The sequence below is a fragment of the Elephas maximus genome, chromosome 9 (genome assembly GCF_024166365.1).
Source record: "Elephas maximus indicus isolate mEleMax1 chromosome 9, mEleMax1 primary haplotype, whole genome shotgun sequence".
NCBI classification, from domain to species: Eukaryota; Metazoa; Chordata; class Mammalia; order Proboscidea; family Elephantidae; genus Elephas; species Elephas maximus.
The window spans coordinates 49906573-49931089 of record NC_064827.1 but is presented as its reverse complement, the minus strand read 5'-3'; the positions used below and the strand labels follow the sequence as shown (position 1 = coordinate 49931089).

Here is a 24517-nt window from a genome sequence, read left to right as displayed (position 1 = left end):
TTTACTGAATGCTGTATTTGCTTAAAATGTGATCATGGATATGATTATCTCGGGAGTAAATTTCTTGTTTTTAAAAAGAGTAGAGTGAAGGTGAAGACATGGTTGATAGAAAATTACCATTTACAAGCTTTAAAAAATACACAATGTGCATACTTTTTTTTTTTAACCCACTGGTTTGAGCATAATAAAACCAAAAGTAATAGCGGTAAAAGGAGTTATAACATTCACTGGGCATCATGTATCGTTTTGTGTTCCTGGAATTGGTACTAAGTGCTAAAAAGTCTGTTCTCACCTTATGGAATCTCTTTAGATCAGTGGCCCTATACACTTCAGCATGCATCAGAATCACCTGTGGAGCTTATTAACATCATACTGCTGGGCCCATCCCGGTTTCTAAGGGTATTGCTAGGCCCTGCTAAAAAATTTGCATTTCGTTAAGCTCCTAGGTGACGCTGATGCTGCTGATCCAGGGACCACACTTTTTGAACCACTTTTTTAGAGTGAATAAAAAAAAAAAAAAACACTTTTTTAAAAAAAATTCACTTTTTTAGGGTGAATAAGCAAGTGGATAAAAAGTGCTTAGCAGGTAAAAAAAGAAGAAGGGACTTGAAACTCACATACCGTTTTCACTCCTTTTATCTTCCAAGTTCTAGAATATCTTTTTGTTTTGTTTTGGTGAGTACTTCAGGAGTTTACTTAAGTTTCTCTGAATTAGGTTTAGGCAAATGTAATGGAGCTACATCTTTCTCCTGTCTTCACATCCTGATATGCAAATAATAGTAAGTTTTTTTTTTTTTTTTTGCAACAAAGAAAATGGATAGGAAACAGAAAAAGTACATGTCTGCAAAACTGCTGTTGTAGATTACTTGTTGCAGTGAGGTGGGACCTGTGAGATGTTGAGATAGCTTAGTTACACAGGTCTCTTACGTGAAATAGGATTTTACTTGCAGAGCTGATTCTCCGTCACTCATGGAAATGGAAGATCATAAAATGGGTCATTAAAATCCAGATCATTTTAAAAGTCATTATAAACTTTGACTACTCTCTGCCGTTATACTTTTTATGAGAGTAAGCTATTGAGTAACTTACTTGCCTGATGTTAGTTTGATTTCTCATTTGCTTTATATTCTTTTAATATGCAGTGCAGGTGTAAAATGGAGGATTTTATTTATGCAGTCCAGGACTCTGTATATGGGTTTCTGAGTGAGAGGTAACTTAACCGGTATTGTGTGATTTTAGTGGGTCCTTATAATGGGAAAAGACTGTGATGAAAACCCTGTCTTCAGTTATGTCAAAATTATGTATAATTACAAATAACTTTGGTTGTTTGGTTTTGTTTTTCAATTTCAGACAATGCTGATGTTGCTTTAGTAAATTTTTATGCTGACTGGTAAGTAATAATCTTTGTGCTTTTGTTTTTGCATCATTTGAGATATTTTTTAACTTGCTACAGGTGAATTTTCCTTGCTGTTTTTTTTATAAAGGGGTGCATGGGGAAGCCTTTTTCTATTTCGAGACTATTTTATAGACCAAATTCCATAGACAAAATCAATTAAGACTCATCCACAAGTAAAACAGCTTAATGTGGTAAAGTTTTATATTTTAAAAGAGAAGTATAACTGATTCCATTCTCCCACGTCTGAACTAGTAAAAGCAGGTAACTTAAAAACCCAAATAAGACAAAAATTCTTTTTTAAAAATACTTATTGAAATTTGTCTTTTTCTTGACTGAGGAAGTAAGGCAGGGTTTGGAGGTGAGGATGTGGGCGTGGCAAGTTTAGAAGGAAAAATACCTATTGACGTTTTTCAACTTACACCATCTACTACCTCTTCCAAGAAGCCTTTACTCCGTCCCTTGGCTAAATCAGATTCTGTTTTCTGTGTTCATATGGTACCCCTTTCTTTGTCTTACAACATTGGTGTTTTTGTTTTGTTTTTAATCTTATCTGTTCACGTCCAAGCAATGAAACTTTGAGGACAGATAGTGTATTAGTCAGTATTCCCAGCATCTAGAGCAAGGACTTGATGTGTAGATATTTAGTGAATGTGGCACGGAGGTAGGAGGAAGGGAGCTTCAGCTGGAGAGAAGTATCAAACATTCATGTAATCTTTATTCATGGACAATCTGTACCTTATTTGACCTTTTTAGGTTTACCTCCTACTAGCTGCCACTACCCTGCTTCGGGCCACAGTATCACAACGTCCCTAGATTCGTGCAACAGTCCTCTAATTTTCTGTGCCTGTAGTTTTACATGTCTCCAATCTGTTTTCTACAATGTAAGCCAGAGTGCGAATCAGATTAGTTTACACCCCATCTTTAAACCCTTAAATTGTTTTCTATTAACTCTACGTTAAAATTCAAGTCCCTTACCTTGGCCTAGAAGGCCCCTCATGACCTGTTCCCTGCTTACCTCTACGACTGTATCTCTCTGTCTCTCCACTCCCACATTCTGCTCCCGTTATACTTCTTTCACTTCCTGTAATATTCTGTAGTTTTTTCATCACTACATCTTTAGTCATATGTCTCCTGCCTGGATAGATCGCTCTTCTCTCACACATGTCTTTACCTAGTTAAGTCCTAGTCATCTTTCAAGTCTTAGATTAGATTCTACTTTCTCCAGGTCACTTTCTTTGATCAGTGCCCCATCTCCCTCTCCGGTCAAGTTAGGAACCCTTCTTATAGCTTCCCATAAGACCCCATAGTTACCCAATCATAGCACTTGTATGCTATAGTTTAGTTGGTGGCTCCCTACTCTATTGCTTGTTTTGTGAAAACAGTTACCATATCTATCTTTTTCAAAAGTAAACTCCAAGTGCTTTGCGTAGAACAAAACCAAACCCACTGCTGTCAAGTTGATTCCGACTCATAGCAACCCTATCGGACAGAGCAGAACTGCCCCATAGGTATCCAAGGAGCAGCTGGTGGATTCAAACTGCCAACCTCTTGGTTACTAGTCAAGTGTCTAACCACTGTGCCACTAATAGTTGGCAACTAAGTACATAATAAATATTTACTCAATGAATGAATGTGTGTATGATATGGGTATTTAAAGAACCTTAGTAAAAAGTTGAAGATAATATAGAGAAAATATCATTTATAAAATGTATAAGAAAGGTTAGTATTTTCCAAGGTAAATTAGGATTGTCCAAACATACATTAGCCTTGCAACTTGGTAGAAGATTATCTAGTCTAGTCTTTCACTTTAAAAAATACGAAAAATGAGATCCAGAGGAATAAAGTGGTTTCCTAAGTTTATCTTACAAGATTGTGGCAGAGTAAAACTAGAATGCAGTTCTCTTGACTGAGGGATTTTGTGTGTTGTAAGAAAGAGAAATTGAGCATGCTACCACCCTGTTGCAAAAACTGGACTGGAAGTGTGGACTATTTTGCGGTTAGTTGGGAAAACGTATTACCTAAAGAATACCTCGAGTTGTTCTGGATTAGGGTTCTTTTATTCAACTGAAAACACTTAGGTAATTGGCAATAGGACATAGTCTTGTATTTGTAGCCTCAAAGACTAGATCCTGAATTCCCTCTGGAATTTATGGATGTGGCACAGTTTAAGGAAGAGTTCTCTAATAGAGCTGCCGTATGCTTCGCAGTGTAATAAACCCATAGCATATCCTTAATAATGCTGTTATGTGCCAGGTTCTTCACAAACATTGTTTTTAATGCTCAGAACTATTCTGTAGGTAGGTATTGTAATTTGCATTTTAGGTTGAGGAAATTGAGTCTCAGAAAGGTCATATGGCTAGTAATTGGTGGAACTGGGATTTAAACTCAGGTATGTTTGACTCCAAAGCTTATTTTTTTCCACACTACGTCATACTAGTAAATGCCCCCAAAGTGTCACTGCAAAGACATGCACTGATATAGCTGATTTGTATAGGGTTGATTCAAGCACTAGATTGGAAATGGGGTTCAGATGATCCTTAAGGTCCTTTTAATAGATCCATTGCTTCTGTGATTTTAGTTTTATAAATGTAATGTTTCTATATGTTTGGACACATGTGTATGAAGGTACAATAATATTGGAATTGAACTTTTGTTTCATCTTCCCCTTTTACCTTTTGATATTAAAACTGACTCAGTTTTAAACTTGAACCTGTGCTTAAATGCTTACTGGGCAGCAAACGAGATAATCCAGAAAGAAGGGTTCTTGATGTGTCTTTACCTTGCCTTTAAGCCAGGAGCCATTCCACGGATTCTTTACTATGCCACATCCTAGTTCGTCAGGCAGCTGTTGATCAGTCCCTCCCCTCTTGCTTTCCCCTGCCCTCTAGCACCCTATTTTTTAGCAGACTGTAAGAACTCACAAACCTGTGGTCCTAGCCTCTGCAGTTCTTCCATTCTGTTAGCATATTTACTCATTAGACATCTATTGAATGCTTATTAGACTATGTAGTCAAATAAGACACGGTCCCTGATGTCCACAGACCCCACCCACCTATCCCAGATGGGAGAGATTTAAGAATGCTAAAAGAGGAAAGAGCTACTTGAAAGCAAGAGATTGAAGATACAGATTGTGTCTCCTTGGTATATTCTAGGACATCTCCTTAGGAAGTCAGGTGAGTGGGCTAGAAGAGATATATATAAAAAGAAATAGGGAGGAAGTATGAAGTTTGCATTCTTTCATAGGCTTTATAATATCTTTGTTGAATTATAGGTAAAATGTATGACCTAATCACATGTGGATTAAAGAGTTCAGAGACTTCATCTCAATAAATGTCTTGGTGGAAAAGGACTCTGAAAGCAACGGTAGCAATTATAGTTTGTTTGTTAACAAGTACTCAGTACCCTTTTCATGTGAGAAAATGACCGTTCTAACCCAGCCAATAGTGTGCTGATTCTGGTTCTTCCCTTATTTCTTATTAGGTCCCATTCATGATCAACAGCATGTATTTAGGAAGTAGTTGGCCTGATTAAGGAACAGTCAGAAATGTCAAGTTTCTGGAATATTGTGGAGTTTATCCCTCTCTTTTTAAAGTTAAAAAAAAAAAAAGGAAACATGGGCATGAAATCTTGTTTAGGAATTTGAAATATTTGCACTTAGTATATACAATATAAAAGCCCATATTAAAAAGGGATAAATTTTGAAAGGAAATAATTCCTTATATTCTTTTAACACAACTTTATTTACCTAGCCTGCTGATTTGCCTGTGAGAATTTGATTGAGCTAGCCAGGTTAATGTCTCATATTTGCAATGAACTTACCACTTGAAAGATTTTATACAGAGAAAGCTGATTATTGTATAAATGCCCAAGCCTCAGTAGTCACAAGTCCTAGTAGGTATCTTAGTGGGATAATTTCAGACTTGTTTCCTGGCCTCTGTGATAGATCCTTAACAGTCTGCTCCATAATATTGGCAATTTTTTAAAGGTGAAAAGCTAAAATCTTTGAATTATTTATAGTCATTGAATTGACATGGGATGTTCCAAATTGTCTTCCTTTCCAGTGAATGGCATCACGATCCACGATTAAATTAAGTGCATAATCGTCTCACAAAGTTGTGTATTGTACATATACTAAACATAAATGGATGATAACTGAAATTTCAGTATTTCTGTTTCCACTTCAATTGGTATTATTCTCTATGTATAGGTGTCGTTTCAGCCAGATGTTGCATCCAATTTTCGAGGAAGCTTCCAATGTCATTAAGGAGGAATACCCAAATGAGAATCAAGTAGTGTTTGCCAGAGTTGATTGTGATCAGCACTGTAAGTACCTCAGTAGGAAGTCTAGAAGAAACTGTCTCATCCCTATGTCTTCTACACACCTGCACACCCCCCCCACCCCGCTTTTTTTAATGGTTCACTTTCAGTGAAGCACAAACCAAAAAGGCTGTAGTGACCTTGGTTAAATTGTTAATATTTAATCTTTGTGTATTTAGAACACTACTTTGCATTTTACCTGTGGAAAGTTTTTTGTTATTTTTTCCTTTAAATGTATTATGGGTAGTAAGTGATGATTAGCAATATTTTCTCCCAAAGCAAATACCAAAATCAATAAATAAAATTGAAATACAGTTTCAGAAGAAAAAATTGACTTCTGTTATTCTTAAGATCATGAAAAAATACCATGTACAGTCATTTAAAAAAAAAACAAAAACCCAGTGCCGTCGAGTCGATTCCGACTCATGGCTACCCTATAAGACATTTAAAGTAAGATAATCTCAGATTTTTGTGTGCTTCTGTTATTTAAAAGATTCTCCTAAGATTTGCCTAGACAATCTTTGATGTGTAATTAGCTCTGTTTACTAATTATAAGTACTGAGAATATTAAAAAGCTTATGTTACACTTAAAATTCAACTTCTTAGATTTTGCTTATCCCAGTTGAACATTCTCTATAAAACCCTCCTGTTTTCCACATGCTTAACAGATGCTCCAGGGTGGGCTAGCGCACTATCGGGGCATTTCCTCCTGAGTGCCCCATTACTCTTGTACTGCCCTCTTTCACAGTACCAAACTCACTGTACTTGGAACTCGTAGTTGATTGTGTCTTAGTTGTCTGACCAGCTGCAATGTCAATTCTTCAAAGGCATGGCCTTTTTTTTTAATTCTTGGTTTTAAGTGAGCATTTAAAAAATGCTTAAGGAAACCACTTATTAATCTCTGTAGTTTGAGCATCTAAAATAGTTTCTGGGAGAGAGAGATTGCTCATTAAAAGCTTACTGCATTGAGTTACTGGTAAGTTGGCCTGAATATAGAAACTCTCTCCCATTCTGCAAGTTTCCTATCCTTTACACTTAACCTGTCAATTAGAATTTGTGTGTTTGTGTGTGTGAGAGGGAGAGAGAGAAACTTTTCATTTTACTGATGAGAAAAATAGAATTAAAGCAACTTAACCAGCATCACACAGCTTAATGTGTAGTCAAGCCAGAATTAGAATCCAGATCTTCCCACCCAGATGCCTTTATAGACCTATTTGCTTCTCTTCTGTTCAGCAAGCATTTTGGGATTTGTACAGTTTTTTACTAGGCAAAACCAACTAATGGCAAAGCATTTCAGAGCCATAAAGCCATATTCCTACACTTCTGTCTGCTGAAATTCACAGCTAGACAGGGTGAAGTGAGCACAACAGGTTGTCAGTTCAAGCATGGACTGCATCTCCACACTGTCTTCTGGATCTTTCCTCCCACCTTTCACCCACAGAGAACATGATATTTTTGGTGTGGGCTCTCATTTCAAATCTTTCTGTTCTGTTCTGTGTTTAATTAGGCATTACAGTGTAGACAGACAATTGTCCTTAACTTTCACTGAATTTGGACCATAAAAATTGAGGTAATGCTCTCAAGCTTAGAGTCATTGGAAAGGAAAATTGATATTTGTATGATTGAACTGTGAACATCCATTATTCTGTGTGTTAAACAGATTAGCTTACTTTGAGGTAAATCTGACATCATTGCTAGTAATCAGGTTCTTTTTTTGTGGGAGCAGATAGCCCTAGTTTAGATGCCTTTTATTTCGTCAGAGAGATCTACAAAGTTAGTTGCTACTAAGGCAGGCTACATCTCAGGCATTGTGTATTCTTTCTGAATATTTTTTCCCTTCAGTATAGTTCATCACTTATAAAAAATGACATTATGGAACCCTTATTGATGATTTGTTCACATTTTTCTCTCTCTCTTTAGAGATTGTTGTAAGACAGACTGTGCTTTTGGTAACCCCTTATGTGCCAGTTAGGCCACAGAGATTTTTGACCTGAGAGAACCTTAAGAATCCTATAATCTGGAAAGAAAAACCTATTAGGCAGATTCTTCTTTGGTGAGATTTCGTATGGTGGCTTTTATTGTTCTTTATGTTGAAAATACACAGAACATACGCCCATCTCAACCATTTCTACATGTACAGCCAGTGACATTGATTACATTCTTTAAGTTGTACAACCATTTTCACTATCCTTCAAATCAAGGAGCCCTGGTGGTGCAGTGGTTAAAGCGCTCTTCTGCCAACTTAAAGGTAGGTGGTTCAAATGCATCGGCCGCTCAGAGAGAGAATGATGTGGCAGACTGCTTCCGTACAGGTTACAGCTTTGGAAACCCTATGGGGCAGTTCTACTCTGTCCTGTAAGGTCACTTTGAGTCAAAATCTACTCGCCTCGATGGCAACAGGTTATATATATACCCATTGCCATTGAGTCAATTCCAACTCATAGCAACCCTACAGGACAGAGTAGAACTGCCCATAGGGTTTCCAGTGAGTACCTGGAAGATTTGAACTGCTGACCTTTTGATTAGCAGCAGAACTCTGTACCACTATGCCACTAGGGTTTCCATATATATGTATATAATTTATAGTATTAGGTTTTACATACAGGCCTATGATCCATTTGGAGTTAATTTTTTATATGTGGTAAAAGTTCATTCTTTGCAGTGGTTAAGAGCTCAGCTGCTCACCAAAAGTTGGCAGTTCGAATCCACCAGCTGCTGCTTGGAAACCCTATGGGGTAGTTCCACTGTGTCCTATAGGGTCACTACGAATTGAAAACGACTTGATGACAGTGGGTTTGTTTTTCTTTCTTTTTTTTAATCAAGCTATTCCAGCATCATTTGTTGAAAAGATTATCCTTTCTTCACCTACTGCCTTTGCGTGTTCTTCAAATTCAATTGACCAAATATGTGTAGGTTTATTTCTGGTCTCTATTCCATTTTGTTGATGTGTTTTGTCTGTCTTTACATCAAATCACACTCTTTAGATAACTGTAACTTTATACAGTTAAATCTTGAAGTTAGGTAATATAAATCTCCCAACTTTGTATTTTTTTTTTAAAGTGTTTTGACTATTCTGCTTGCTTTGGGTTTTCCTATGATTTTTAGAAAGAGCTTGTTAATTTCTAACAACAAAAAGCCTGCTAGGGTTTTAATTGGGATTGCTTTAAATCCTTCGACCAATTCGTGGAAAATAGTCATCTTAGTAATATCTTGAGTCTTCCAGTCTGTGAATGTTGTATATTTCCCCACTTATTTAGGCCTTCTTCAGTTTCCCTCACTGATGTTTTGTGGCTTTTAATCTATAGGTCTTTGTCAGATTTATCCCTAAGTGTTTCTTATTTTTGATGCCACTATAAATATTATTTTAATAACTTTTTATTTTGGAATAATTGTAGATATATAGAAAAGTTGCAAAGATAATACAGAGTTTCCTTTTGCCTCTTACCCTGTTTCCTCTAATGTTAACATCTTACATTTGTTAAAACGTAGAAACTAACACTGAGTTTATCTGATATATTTTGTCAGGTCTTGCACATCTTTCGTGAGACTTACCTCTAAGTAGTATTTTTTCATGCTGTTGTAAGTGGCACTGATTTTTTTAATTTCAATTTTTGATTGTTCATTGCTGGTATGTAGAAAATACAATTGATTTTTGTATATTGATCTTGTATGCTGCTCCTTATTAGTTCTTACAGTTTTTATGTAGATTTCATAGGATTTTCTAATTAAGTAATACGTTGTATGCACATAAAGACAGTTTTACTTCTTCCTTTCCAATGTGGATACCTTTTCTTTTTTGTGCCTTTTTACATTTGTTAGAACCTCTACTACAATGTTGAATAGAAGTTAATTTATGCAAAGTGCTTAGAATAGTAATTAGTACATAATCAAAAAAAAAAACAGTGCATCAATTCCAAGTCATAGTGACCCTTATAGGACAGAGTAGAACTGCCCCATAAGTCCAAGGCTGTAATCTTTATGGAAGCAGACTGCACATTTTTCTCCCAAGGAGCAGCTGGTGGCTTCAAACTGCAGACTTTTTGGTTAGCAGCTGAGTGCTTAACCACTGTGCCACCAGGGCTCCTCAGTTGGGACATATAGTAAGTGCTTAATAAATCAAAGCTTATTATTAGTATTTTCCAGATTGTCCATTTTTACTCACCAGTGATTTTGTTATTTTTGTAGTTTTCTCATTAGAGGACTTCACCTCTTTTTTCTCTTGATTCTTCTAGCCTCAATTCTATATTCATGTGGTCTGTCTTAATTTCCTTATGGAATTTTTTCCAGCCAAATGTACCTGCTTGTTTCTTCAGGATTAGTTTTTGTCAGGCATAAAAAGCTTCCTAGCAAGAGTTGAAGTGGTCTCAGAATCAAGGTATCATCCTGCATACATATGTATCATTCTTATCAATCACCTGGGTAGTATTAAGACAGCCTGCTTTGTCCTGCTCTCTAGGATATTAGTCTGTCTGCTTTGCTTCTGATTCACTGCTTTACCCAGACCTTCTATTCAAAGTAAAAGTGTTATTTTTTGGAAAAGTTCCTGTAAAAAGTTTATAGTCGAATCACCTGGAAAAAACTACTGTTTATTGAGTGCTTACTTGGATTTAGACGTGCTTTTATTTGTGTTATTCTAGTTATCTTTATCACAGCCCCCTGATTTAGATAGTATTGTTCATTCAGTCAACAAGATTTTTTAGTGTCTAATTTATGTAATACACTGAGTTAGGTCCCAGAGATATAGCAGTGAACCAAACACACTCCGGAAAGCAGGAGAAATGAATACATACTTGCATGTTGTGATAACTGTTCTGAAGGGAAGATATCAGGTGCTATGAGATAATGTAAGTCTAACCTAATCTGAGGGGCGTTAGGGAAGCCCTGTCGAAGGAAATGATCCAAGACTTGAAGGAAGAGTTGTAATTCTTAAGGGACATTTGAAAAGGAGAATGTTTCAGGCGGAAGGAGCAGTAGGTGTGAAGTTTCTGAGGTAGGAAGGAACATTGGGCTTTGAGAGAGCTGGAGTATAGTATCATCATTTTATAGATGAAGACACTGGGGACTTAGAGAGGCTGAGTGACTTACCAAGGTTACATAGTAAATGAAAGGAGCCAGAACTGTAACCAAGGAGTATACAGCTTATACGAGCTAACTACTGTTTCGAAAGTCAAAATAATGTTATTTAAACAGGATTTTCTCATAAAAACTAAGAATTCACCCAGTTTTTGTATAAAAATAAAAATGCCTTGTTATGAATTATGGAGTAAATTTTGTTTAAATTGTGGCTAAATTTGTCTAAATTAAGGGACCAGCATATATACAATAAAAATATAATTACTCGAATGTGGTAGCATTGTTTCTACACTATCTGGCCCAGGCCTCTTCTAGGACAGAATCATTTTTTCTGCTGCTGGATGCCAACTAACTGCTTACTAACTCACATGCAGTTGGGAAAACCCCTTAAAAATCACTGAACTTGATTCAGCACGCTCCATAAAAAGTCTCTAGGTGTGTGAGAAAAAGAAAAGTGATGAGATGTTGTGGAGTCTAGTGAGGGTATAGAAGTGTTTGTTATGTTACTTTTCATCTTTTCTGTAAGTTTGAAATGTTTCAAAATAGAAAATTGATGTTAAAAAAAAAGTCACTGAACCTGTGGTTTGTCATTGACTAAGAAAAAAAAATGGGAGGGGCATTGCTGCCTTAGGGTTTTTGAGAAAATGTGTATGGAAGAAGCTAGAAATCTGGATTGTGCAGGTGTACTGTGATACTGTTAATTGTGCTTTCTGTTTATCTTTACTGTAATAAATGACGTTGGGCACAATCATTGAATTCAAAAAGCATTTTCTTGAATAGATTTTAACTGACCTTCCGAGGAATACCTAGAGCCACGTGATGGCTTTTGGGAACTGACCCACAGTTCTCTGTGTGATGGTCTTGAGTTTTTCATTGAAAACCTCTAATGAGCTGGCCTTGCCGTGGGACATCATGTTGTTGGCCATAAAGCTGCCTTTTGTAGGTTGCCACCTCTTGGGTGTTAGTATCTCTGATATACCACCAACTGTTCCGGAAAGTAGATGTGCGTTTTGTGAATATTCTACAAGCAGCATTTATCCCAATAATGCAAAGATGGGTTAATATTAGGAAGTATAAGAAATCTCATCAATATCTAAAAAAAGAAAAATCAACTTTTCAATAGATGCAGAAAGACTTGATAAAATCCAACACAGAAAGAAATTAATGTGGCAAAATGTATGAACCAACTTTGCTCATGTTGGATTTTTTATCCTTTCATGACTATTATTTCAAAATGCATTGCAAGCTCAAATTGAGGTGTGACATGTGTCTGAATTTGGTTCTGAAACCTGACTGTCTTAGCCACAGATCTTGTATATTGTCTTGCTTTGGGGATTTTTGTCAATGCTGTGTTAAATTTTTTTTTTCTTTAGCTGCCCTGTTTGAAATTGAGGATGATGAGAGACCAAAGTTGACAAACAAACAACATAATAGTGTAACAATATAAAAATGTAGTGGCACTATTCATAAAACATTCCAAGTGAGTATTTTCGAAGTAGCCCGTTTGAGAGGCAGTATACCTATGCATTGCTTAGCACAAGTTGTGAATTCTTCATTGGGAGTTCTGCTCCAAGCCGGTTTACTCATCACTCATGAAAACCCATCTTATTACATAGACATAGAAGACCCTTCTTTGGTTTGCTGCCTATAGTTCCTTCTCTGTTTCACCAGCAGCATCCTGTGGAGTGTTTTCTGCTCCACATTTACCTCACTTCTTCATATGCCTTTTCCAGACTTTCTTTGCTAAAAGGTGTAGCTAAATAGGCTGAAAACTGGGGAACTGGAGAAGGATATAGCAGTGGAGAAGGATATAGCAGATTTATTTTACCCATTAGCCCTTCTAGCCCTTCTACTTCTGTGTATGAGCCATAAGGAGCAGCCTTGGCTCCTACGTCCTCTAGCCCATCCCCCTGAAAAAATTTGGAAACTGTAGAAAGAATTTTGAACTCAGATGGAGACCTAAGTGTCATCAGGGAGCTCCCAACTGTTTTTTAAGTTGAATTATATTCTTGAAATTCTGTGCTAAAGCTTGTAGCTTGAACAGCCATGACCTAGTAGTAAAATTTAATTCCTCCCCAAGCCCTAAATTCTCCATATGCTGTATTTAATGTAGGAAACAGACAAGGTAGAAGGAGAACAGGAAGAGGAAAAGGAAGTCAGGGGAATTAGAAAAGAGAATCTAGAGCAGAACCTTGAGGAACAGCCCCCTCTTACCACCTAGCGAACCAAACCAAACCCATCGCCATCAAGTCGATTCCGACTCATAGCGACACTGCAGGACAGAGTAGAACTGCCCCATAGAGTTTCCAAGGAGCACCTGCTGACCTTTTGGTTTACAGCTGTAGCTCTTAACCACTACACCACCAGGGTTTCCAACCTAGAGGCAGTTGATATTCCTGTGATAGTCATAGAGTGGGTATCCTCGCTCATCATGCAAGAGAAGTGGGATGCTGAGTTTCATTTTTGTCATAGATCTGATAGTAACCTTCTTTCTTAGCTTTTCCCATCTGGAGGGCCCATAAAAGGAAACCCCACATCTCTGGTGAAAGATGCCTTTATTGTTGACTTATTTATAGAGGATAATAAGAGTCTATTGGTTTAATAAGAGTCTGTGCTAACGGAAATCCAAATTGGTACATCTTTTGGTCCCAATTCTTAAGGCTCTTAATATATTAAGAACCTTAAGAATTTCATCTAAGATTCTAACTTGTGGAAACAAGAGTAGCAGCAGCAGCAGTAGCAATATTAACATTGATAATAATGATAAAATGTAACCTCTATAACAGCAGGGACCTCATCTCCTTACCCTTCTATCCCTGGCACTGAATGGTGCATAGCTTAATAATTGTTGAATAGGTAGATGGATAACAAATAATAGCCAGCATTTATGAAGCGTTTGTTTTGTAGGTACTATAATTTAAGTACTTTTATCAGTATTTCCCAACAATTCAAGAAGGTAGATTCTGCCATATTTCATCAAATCTAATCTATCATCGATTATAAGGCAAACTTTCATTTACACCCAAAAAAACTGAGAAAAAATTGAATTATGGCACAATATTTTCTTATCGGAATGTTTTATACCTGGTATAAGAACTATTTTAGACTTACTTAGATATAGGTTTTCTTTTTTATCATTAATGGGTGTACCTAAATTAATTTGTCCAAGTAATCCTGAAACAACTTCACATTCAGAGCCTGAGTCTTGTGCATCACCCAACTCTAAGTAATAGATTTTTGTGTTTTTCTATACAATATAGATCTCTGTGCCATTAAGAGTGTTGGTAATGGTCATGATTAAAAAAATTGAGAGTTACATTTCCGTTTCTGGTATTTTCTTTGAAGCTGCTTTTACCTATTCTGCAAGTATCAATGCTGGCGCTTTCCTATTTGACTAACCTCAGTTTATCTCAATTGAAACATGTCACTGATAGTTCAGTGTCTTTTATTCAACTCAGCAAGGTATAAACCAAAATGTTAATAGTGGTTTTCCCTAATGGTGGTTAAATTGCAAATTGTCCTTGTTTTTGTAATTATTTTTTTTCAAAAATTTCTACACACACACATACACACAATTAAAACATGCCCTTGCTTCAGTTGTAGATGGTGATCTCATTTTATCACATCTTCTGCATTTACCTCCTTTGGGGAATTCGGGAGTAGAATTCTTCACTCTCCCTGGGGATCATGGGCCTTAGAAAGTACCATCAATCTGCCCCTGATAGGACCAGGCTCTCTACTGACCTCCAGTGGCGTTAGGCTGTATGGCACCCAGTAAGATGCATTCATACAATTACTTGGTCAGAGCTGAGCTTTCAGACTTCCACTAGTATTTTTAGGAAAGTACTTTGTAATTGTCCTTGGATTAGATAACACATGCGCCCACATACTGAGTTACTCTTACTGACCTACCCTCCAACGCAACTTTAACGGCCCTTTTTGGACACTGGGAAGTTTTTGAAAGAGCTGTACATAAACGATGTGGTAAGAAAAAAGAACAAGAAAATACAAAGAATTTATGTGCATAGAATGGATTTTGAATGAACAGCTTTAGCCTGAGTCCTGACTTAGCTTCTAGGCTTTGTTAGTAATTTTTCTGTTTAGGGTTTTCTTTTGTTGCTGTTGTGTTTTTGTTTTTTGGTTTTGCTTTGGGGTTTTTCCCCCATGGTGGGGGCATGGTTTGGGGATGAAAAAATGTACATAGGCAGCAGTGGCCTTATCCTGGAAACAGAACAGTAAGACCTTCCTGTTGAAATCATCTACCTCATTGTACTGTCTCACATGGAGAGTTATAGCAGGGAGGGACATTGCTGAGACAAGAGCAGGAGGCAGTTTCCCCATTTGGAACCCTGCTGGGCATTAGGCAGGCTGGCAGGCAGGCGGAGCCCATCAAGGAAAAGTAAGTGACCACTGGAGCAAAAGCACATGATAATTTTCCAATCAACAAGCTATTAACCTCTGAAATTTGTAATTCCTCTGACATCCATTTTAACCTTTGATCCCTCCAGTTAATAAAAAAATAACAAAAACGTTTATTATAACCCTTAAGTCGTTCTTTTTTATGTTGTCAAAATGTCACATTGTAATTATCTTAATCACTTTTGGCCAAAGCTCATAAAAAGTCACCTTTATGTCTGAGATTACTGATCAGTGTAATTTTAAGGTTTTTGCTTTTTTATAATTAAAGGCCACCTCATTATGTAGCATACCTGCTGCCATGATATTTTTTGAGAATGAGGCAAACAAGTGTCTATTCCCCAATAGTCTTCAGCTGGTAGTTAATCTTTTTTTTTTAATCCATAACCAGAATTTTATGGCATCCTAAGGGTTGTGATGTTTAAATTCATTCACCAGAAACAAAACAAAACAAAACCTGTTGTGCCATTGAACCAATTCCGACTCACGGTGAGCCCATGTGTTATAGAGTAGAACTGCTCCATAGGGTTTTCTTAGCTGCACTCTTTACAGAAGTAGGTTGCTAGACCTTTCTTTGCAGCACTACTGCCAACCTTTACGTTAGTAGATGAGCACAAACGATTTGTGCCACCCGGGGACCTTTAATTCATTCATAGATTAGTCTTATTTCTTCTGGGGCTATTGCAGTAGCATCTGTTAATGGTCTCCTTAGTTCTCTACACTGCCAGGTGAATATTTTAAAGGCTCAGATTGGCTCCTCATTGGCTGATTACTACATACAGGATAAACTTCAGCCTCCATTAACTTAGCACTTAAAACCCTCTGGAGTCTGTCTTGGAGTCCTGGTGGCACAGTGGTTAAGAGCTTGGCTGCTAACCAAAAGCTCAGCAGTTCAAATTTACCAGCTGCTCCTTGGAAAGCCTGTGGGAGCAGTTCTTTTCTGTCCTGTAGGATCACCATGAGTTGGAATCGACTTGCCAGCAGTGGGTTTGGTTTTTGGCTTTGGAGCCTGTCTCAAGGAGCCTTGGTGGCACAGTAGTTAAAGCACTTGGCTGCTAACTGGAAAATCAGTAGTTCGAACCCACCAACTGTTCTGAGGGAAAAAGATTTACAGTCTTGGAAACCCTATGGGGCAGTTCTGGCAGACTCTGTCCTGTAGGGTCACTATGAGTTGGAACTGACTCAACAGCAGTTGGTTTGGTTTTGGGAGTCTGTCTCCAACCTTACTAATTCACTCCTAGTTTATGCATCTTTGCCTCCAGCACACTGTTTTCTCATTATGCCCACTAATCACCAAGTTTAGAAAGTTAAAAGCATCGTATTGTCTCTGGCAGTGCCTTTTGCTGTCCATTTTCATACCGCTCCTTAGGCCCCAAATGGAAATGGATGTGTGCCATTAGACTAATTCCTCTCCTTCTAGGTTCATCTCATATCCTTTTGGCTAAATCTTTTTGGAGATTAAAAAAAATTCTTTGGCTTTCTGCTGGCCAATTAGGTACCACCTAGGCTAGTTTAGCCTTATTAACATTGAATGTGGTTGTAAATTGGACCTAGTAGGAATATTTTCCCTTCATGGGGCTTCATATTATCAAATTTTATTTTTATTACAATTTTATTTTTCCAATATGATAGGCAGAATGTTATCAGGTAGTTTTAATTTGTAACTTCTTGATTACAACAGAGTATTTTTTACATGTTTATTGGCCATCTGTGTTTCTTCCATGACTTGACTGATATCTTAGCCCACCTATCTTTCTGGTTGTCCTTTTCTTATTGATTAGTCATTCTTTATACATTCTGGGTATTAATCATTTGCTTCAAGTATATATCAGAAACGTCTTTTTTCCAGTTTGTCTTGCAGCTTTGTGGTATTTGTCGATGTCTAGATACTTACCAGCCTATGCAGTGTCAAAATCTGGCAAATGTCTTGGATGTGTGTTTGATGCTGATACAGGCCCTTTCCACAGCAGACATTGTCTCCTATGCACCAAAAGTCATAGGATATTTCACTCTGTCTTTCTGGCTCAGCTCCCCCCTCTCCCCTAGATTCCTATGCTACCCCAGCACTCAGTAAATATCCTGTGGGCACCCAGTAAATGTATGCTTTGTGTTTGGGGGCCCTCCAGGTTTCAGTCCACAATACTAGCCCAGGTGGCTATGAAAAGCTTCACTGATTTATTTTTCTCTGCCTATGCCAGACATAATTCACAGGCCTAAGTCTACAGAAATCACAGATTTAAATTTCCAAAAGGAATTACGTAGGAAACCCCTAGGAAAGAAAATGGCCAGTGATGTTTGTTCACCTAGGAAGGGACCTTCCTTTTCTGGAATTTCAGTTCATTTAGTCTTCATTGCTTTCGTGGTCTCTGATATCTTTTCGTTTTTTTAATTGGTGTTGCCTAGTTGTTGCAGCAGGAGCTATAGATTTCTGCTACCTACTACATCCTACTCAGAAGTGGAAATACTTTTATAGATACCCTCTTGGGTTTTTTGTGAGCATAATAAGATCTGCAAATACTGATGTTTTTATTTCTTACTAAAACCAAACCAACCCACTGCTGTCGAGTCGATTCCAACTCATAGCTACCCTAGAGAACAGAGTAGAACTGCCCCATAGTTTCCAAGGAGCACCTGATGGATTCGAACTGGTGACCTTTTGTTTAGCAGCCATTGCACTTAACCACTACGCCACCAGGGTTTCCTAATTTCTTCCTATCCAGTGTATATATACTCTCTTTCTTGTCTTATGACACTGTCGGAATGGGTAATGGAAATATCGTACTGTCTTATTACACTCCAGTACAGAATTGAATGGAAGTGGTGATAGCAGGCATCTTTATTTCTTTCTTGATCTCAGCAGAAAGCTTTTAGTGTTTCACCATCAAGTTTTTTGGTATTTGTTTACTTAGATATCGTTTATCAGATTAAGGAAATTCTCTTCTATTCTTAGTTTGCTAAGAGTTTTAAACTGTGAATGGTTGTTGAATTATATCAAGTTTTTTCCTGCTTCTTTTAAGAGGTAGGATTTTTCTCTTTTGTTAATATCATGAGTTACTTTGACATTATTTTTCAACTATTAATCTATCTTCAAATGACTTTCAAATATTAATGTAATCTGCAATTCTGGACTAAACCCAGCGTAATTGTGATATGTTATCCTTTGTATATAATGCTAAGTTCATTTTGTTAATATCTTCAAGCTTTGCATTTATATTCTAAAATGAAATTAATGCATACTTTTAATTTCCCTGTCTGATTTGGTAACAAGATTATGTTGACCTTATGTAAGTAGTCAAGAAATGATCCATCTTTTTATATTGTTGGAAATAATTCGCATACACTTGGCATTACTGTTTCCTAAAATGTTTGGTAGAATTTGTTGGTAAAGCTGTCTACGCATGGGATTTTTTTTTTTACTTGAATTAAAAAAAAATTAATTTATTTATTGTGCTTTAAGTGAAAGTTTACAAATCAAGTCAGTCTCCAATGTAAAAAGCTATACACACTTTGTTATGTACTTCTAGCTGCTCTCCTAATAAGACAGCACATTCCTGCTGTCTACCCTGTATTCCCCGTGTCCATTCAACCAGCTCCCATCCCCCCTCTTCCTTCTCATCTCGCCTCAAGACAGGAGTTGCTCACATAGTCTCATGTGTCTACTTGAGCCAAGAAGCTCACTCCTCACCAGTGTCATTATCTGTCTTATAGTACAGTCCAATCCCTGTCTGGAGAGTTGGCTTTGGGAATGGTTCCAATCGGGCTAACAAAGGGTCCGGGGAACATGACCTCCAGGGTCCCTCTAGTCTCAGTCAGACCATTAAGCCAGGTCTTCTTATGAGAATTTGAAATCTGCATCCCACTGTTCTGCTCCATCAGGGATTCTCTGTTGTGTTCCTTGTCCGGGCGGTAATCGATGGTAGCCAGGCACCACCTAGTTCTTCCAGTCTCAGGCTGTTAGAGTCTCTGGTTTATGTGGCCCTTTCTATCTTTTGGGCTCATCTTTACCATATGTCTTTGGTGTTCTTCATTCTCCTTTGCTCCAGGTGGGTCGAGACCAATTGATGCATGTTAGATGGCTGCTTGCTAGTGTTTAAGATGGCATGGGATTTTTTTTATAGGAAGGCTTTGAGGTATGGATTCCGTTTCTTTAATAATTTTAGGACCATTTCTGTTTTTTTTTTTTAGTGTCTGTTTTGCTCAGCTGTGTTTTCATAGGAATTTGTCCATTTTATCTGAGTCTCCAAACTTGGTGGCATTAAGTTACTGATCATATTCTCTTGTCATCTAAATTAAAGACTCTTGCTACATTCCTGAAATTACTTATTTGTATTCTTTCTCTCTTTTTTTTTTTTCCTTGATTCGTCTCTCCAGGGGTTTATCAATTTTATTAGCCTTTGCAAAGAACTAGATTTTGGCTTTGTTCATCTTTTCTATTGTATATTTATTTTGTTTCATTAATTTCAGTTTTTATTTCTCTCATTCACTTTTTTCTTCTTTGTGTTTAATTTGTTGTTGTTTTTATAATTTCTTAAGATGAATGCTTAGTTCCTTGATTTTCAGCCTTCTTCCTCCACCCCCCCCCGCCCACATATCCATTTTAAGGGTATAAATTTCATTCTAAGTATAGCTTTGGCTACATGCTATAAGTTCTCATATGTATTTTCATTATCATTTAGTTAAAAATATTTTCTAATTTCCTTTTGTCATTGCTTCTTTGATCCATGGGTATATTGAAGTTTATTCATTCTCATTATGATTTGGATCCTTTGAAAATTGTTGAGGCTTTTTTTGTGGTTCATCATTTTTTTTTTATGCCACATATATGCCTGCAAAGAACATGTACACTGGGTTTTAGGGCCTAGGGTCACTTGGAATTGACTCGTCGGTGAGTTTGGATTTGTTTTATCCTGAGTGAAGGAAAGCCCTAGTGCTGTAGTAGTTAAGTGTTCAGCTACTAAGGTTGGTGGTTTGAACTCACCAGTCGCTCTTCAGGGGGAAGATGGGGCAGTTTGCTTGGAAACCCTATGGGGCAGTTCTACTCTGTCCTCTAGCGTTGCTGTGAGTCAGAGCTGACTTGATGGCAGTGGGTCTGGTTTGGTTTCTGGTTATATGTAAGGAGAAGTCGTGGTGGCACAGTGGTTAAGAGCTTGGCTGTTAACCAAAAGATTGGCAGTTCAAACTTAGCAGCCACTCCTTGGAAATCCTCTGGGACAGTTCTCTTCTGTCCTGTAGAGTTGCTTTGAGTTGGAATTGATGGCAACGGATTTGGTTTTTTTTGTTGTTGTTATATGTATGGAGTCCTAGTGGTGCAGTGGTTAAGTGCTTAGCTGCTAACCAAAAAGCCAACAGTTCAAACCCACCAGCTGCTCCGAGGGAGAAAGACATGGCAGTCTGCTTCTGTAAAGATAACATTTGAAAATGGAAACCCTATGGGTCTCCTTTGTCCTATAGGGTCAGTATGAGTCAGAATTGACTTGCCAGCAATGGGTTATCATGTATGTGTTAATTAGATCAAGTCTCTTGGTTGTGTTGTTCAGATTCTCTATATTTTTACTGATTTTGTTTGTCATATCAGTTACCGAAAGAGGTTCGTTAATAATCTCCCATCATGATTGTAGATTTACTTGTCTTTATAGTTTTCTTATTTTTTACTTTATATATTGCTAGGCTGTTATTTGATGCACGCAAATTCAAAATTGTTATATCTTCTTGGGGATTGAACTTTTTATTATTATGAAGGGTCCCTCTTAATCTCTAGTAATCTATTTTGCCTTTACATCTACTTACTTGTTATTAAGTAACTATACAAGATTACTTTTGATCAGTTTTTTGTAGTATATTTTTTTCCTCATTATTTTATTTTCAAGCTTTCTGCATCAATTATGTTTTAGGTGTGTCTTTTGTAAGTAGCATGTAGTTAGATTTTACTTTTGCACCTTTGCCAAAAATCACTTCTACTTTTATGTGTGGGTCAAATTCTGAACTCTCTATTTTATTTTGTTGATCTGTTTGTTTATCTTTATGCCAATTCCATACTGCCTAGATTATTGTAAGTTTATAGTGAGCACTGAAGCCCAGTAGTGTAAGAATTCTGTTTATGAGGTACCTTGATCTATAATTTTCTTTTCTTATAATGTCTTTGCCGGTTTTGGTATCAGCATAATACTAGCCTCATAGAATGAGTTAGGAAGTATTACCTTCTCTTCAATTTTCTGGAAAAGTTTGTGTAGAAATGGTATGATTTCTTCCTTAAATATTTCGTAGCATTTACCAGTGAAGCTATCAGTGAACAGAGCTTAGAATATGTATTTTTGAAAGAGAAAAACACATCACGAGTTTATGCTGAAACAATCCAAGAGAAATATAGGATTTTTACATCGTTTCCTTAACTTTATATTTGTATCTTTTTTCTCTTATGCTGAAGATCTTGATTCTTATTGGCATTACCATAATTACCCATGTGCTGTATCTATAATAAGTGCGTGTGTGTGTAATTTCAAAGTAGCAATGCCAGTTTTTTTTTTTTTTTTCAAAACAACAATAAGCCAACTAAATGGCTCATGATTTTTTTTGTGGTTCTTTTTATCCTTAGAATTACTCTCACTCAGGACATTCAGTCAAAATACTGTGTTTCAAAGTTTTAAACCTCTCTTCATGTCTTTTCTGCTGCTAGTTTTATAGATAGGTTCATGTATTTTGATTTTATTTATTTTTTTAATTTTTATTGTGCTTTAAGTGAAAGTTTACAAATCAAGTCAGTCTTTCACACAAAAACTTATATACACCTTGCTACATACTCCCAGTTGCTCTCCCCATAATGAGACAACCCCGCTCCCTCCCTCCACTCTCTCTTTTCGTGTCCATTTTGCCAGCTTCTAACCCCCTCTACCCTCTCATCTCCCCTCCAGACAGGACATGCCAATATAGCCTCAAGTGTCCACCTGATCCAAGAAGCTCAGTCCTCACCAGCATCCCTCTCCAACCCATTGTCCAGTCCAATCCATGTCTGAAGAGTTGGCCTTGGGAATGGTTCCTGTCCTGAGCCAACAGAAGGTCTGGGGGCCATGACCGCTGGGGTCCTTCTAGTCTCAGTCAGACCATTAAGTCTGGTCTTTTTATGAGAATTTGGGGTCTGCATCCCACTGCTCTCCTGCTCCCTCAGGGGTTCTATGTTGCATTCCCTGTCAGGGCAGTCATCGGTTGTAGCTGGGCACCATCTAGGTCTTCTGGTCTTAGGCTGATGAAGTCTCTGGTTTATGTGGCCCTTTCTGTCTCTTGGGCTCATAATTACCTTGGGTCCATGGTGTTCTTCATTCTCCTTTGATCCAGGTAGGTTGAGACCCATTGATGCGTCTTAGCTGGCCGCTTGCTAGCGATTAAGACCCCAGATGCCTCTCTCCAAGGTGGGATGCAGAATGTTTTCTTAATAGATTTTATTATGCCAGTTGACTTAGATGTCCCCTCAAACCATGGTCCCCAAACCCCTGCCCCTGCTATGCTGGCCTTCAAAGCATTCAGTTTATTCTGGAAACTTCTTTGCTTTTCATTTAGTCCAGTTGTGCTGACCTCGCCTATATTGTCTTTCTTGTCACCTGAAGTAGTTCTTATCTACTGTCTAATTAGTGAATGCCCCTCTCCCACCCCCTTCCCTCCCCCCTCTCGTAACCATCAAAGAATATTTTCTTCTCTGTTTAAACTATTTCTTGAGTTCTTATAATAGTGGGCTTATACAGTATTTGTCCTTTTGCAACTGACTGATTTCACTCAGCATAATGCCTTCTAGATTCCTCCATGTTATGAGATGTTTCATAGATTCATCACTGTTCTTCATTGATGGGTAGTATTCCATTGTGTGAATATACCATGATTTATTTATCCATTCATCCGTTGATGTGATTTTCTTTTTTTATTGTGGTAAGTATATATATAACAAGACATTTGCCATTTTAGCTTTTTATTTTTGAACCTAATTTTGTTTTTAATTCTAAAAATTTCCGTGATTCCAAAGTCAAAACTATAAAACAAGGTATATGGTTTTTTTGCCACCATTTTAGAATTCTCCCATTTTAGAACTGTGATAAAAAAGCAAAAAAAAATATTTTAAGACATTTCAGTGCTACCTGAGGTCCTCTTCATTCTAAACATTCAGGGCATCTTTTATCGGTCTCATACATCTGACTAGCATTCCATTTGAGCCTTTCCAGTGTCTGGAAGACATTGATTTCTAGTTCTCACCTCTTGGAAATAACACCAGTAAAATTTAAAGGCATTTCCATTCTGATCGAGTCTACATTTTAGTTATTGTGATTCTTAAAAAATTAGATTAGCATACATTTTGATATAGTTTGTTATTTTGCGACTATAAACACTAATTTTAAAGATGAGTGTTGTTTTTTTTTTTTTTTAATCTCCACTGCAAGAAAATATACCCGTAAGTCATAATAAAGGATATGTTTTAGTGTATACAGCTGCGTTTGGGTCTTTGCTGTATCATCTTAAACAAAATTTGCTTATTTGGGGTTATAAATTCTTCTTCCACTAGCAGAGAATCTAATGTTAGTTTTTAGTATTGGAGAGCTATTTTGATTTTCTTGTATTAATGCTCCTAGTATTTATAAAGTGACTTTAATGACTCTGTTTTAAAAATAGGAATTTTGGCATCCTGATTCTTGTCTGGAATGCATCTATAATAATAATTACAAATATTTACCAAAAACCCTCTGTGCCGTGCATTTGTATTATCTCATTTATTCCTTAAAACAACCCAATGTGGTAGAAATTACTATCCCTATTTAACAGATGAGGAACTAGGGCAGAGAGTTTAAGCAATTTATCCAAGTTTACGCAGCCAGTAAATAGCAAATTTGGGATTTAATCCCAAGCATTTTGTGTCCAAGCTTGGCTTCTTAACCATTGTAAACTCAAGTCATGATTAATTTTTTATCACTGAAAGAGAATAACACGAACCAAAAAGTTTTCGATGATTAATTGTAAGATTTTTGAGTATTGGGCTAATAGGCTCACCCTGACCAAATATAATGGTAAGATTAAAAAATTTTTTTCATTATTTTAGCCGATATAGCCCAGAGATATAGGATAAGCAAATACCCAACCCTCAAATTGTTTCGTAATGGAATGATGATGAAGAGAGAATACAGAGGTCAGCGATCAGTGAAAGCACTTGCAGATTACATCAGGCAACAAAAAAGTGACCCAGTGCAAGAACTTCATAACTTAGAAGAAATCACCACTCTTGATGTAAGTTGTTAACTTTCGCTGGATCAAATGAACATTGCCTGTTTAGTTGAAGTAAAC

General features: G+C 37.1%; 1 protein-coding gene across 3 annotated transcripts in view; it reads left to right on the top strand.

The window, feature by feature from the left end:
• ERP44 (endoplasmic reticulum protein 44) overlaps positions 1–24517 on the top strand; it is a 96991-nt gene that overhangs the window by 35223 nt on the left and 37251 nt on the right. Inside the window, exons 1-4 of one of the 3 annotated variants that reach the window (XM_049896055.1) lie at positions 1374–1390; positions 4438–4569; positions 5604–5719; positions 24276–24460. In XM_049896055.1, coding sequence (XP_049752012.1) covers positions 5620–5719; positions 24276–24460 — 285 coding nt within the window. In that variant the 5' untranslated portion in view covers positions 1374–1390; positions 4438–4569; positions 5604–5619. Of the gene's footprint in view, positions 1–1350; positions 1391–4437; positions 4570–5603; positions 5720–24275; positions 24461–24517 lie in introns of those variants that run through there. The other 2 variants (XM_049896057.1, XM_049896056.1) reach the window with 2 other exon arrangements.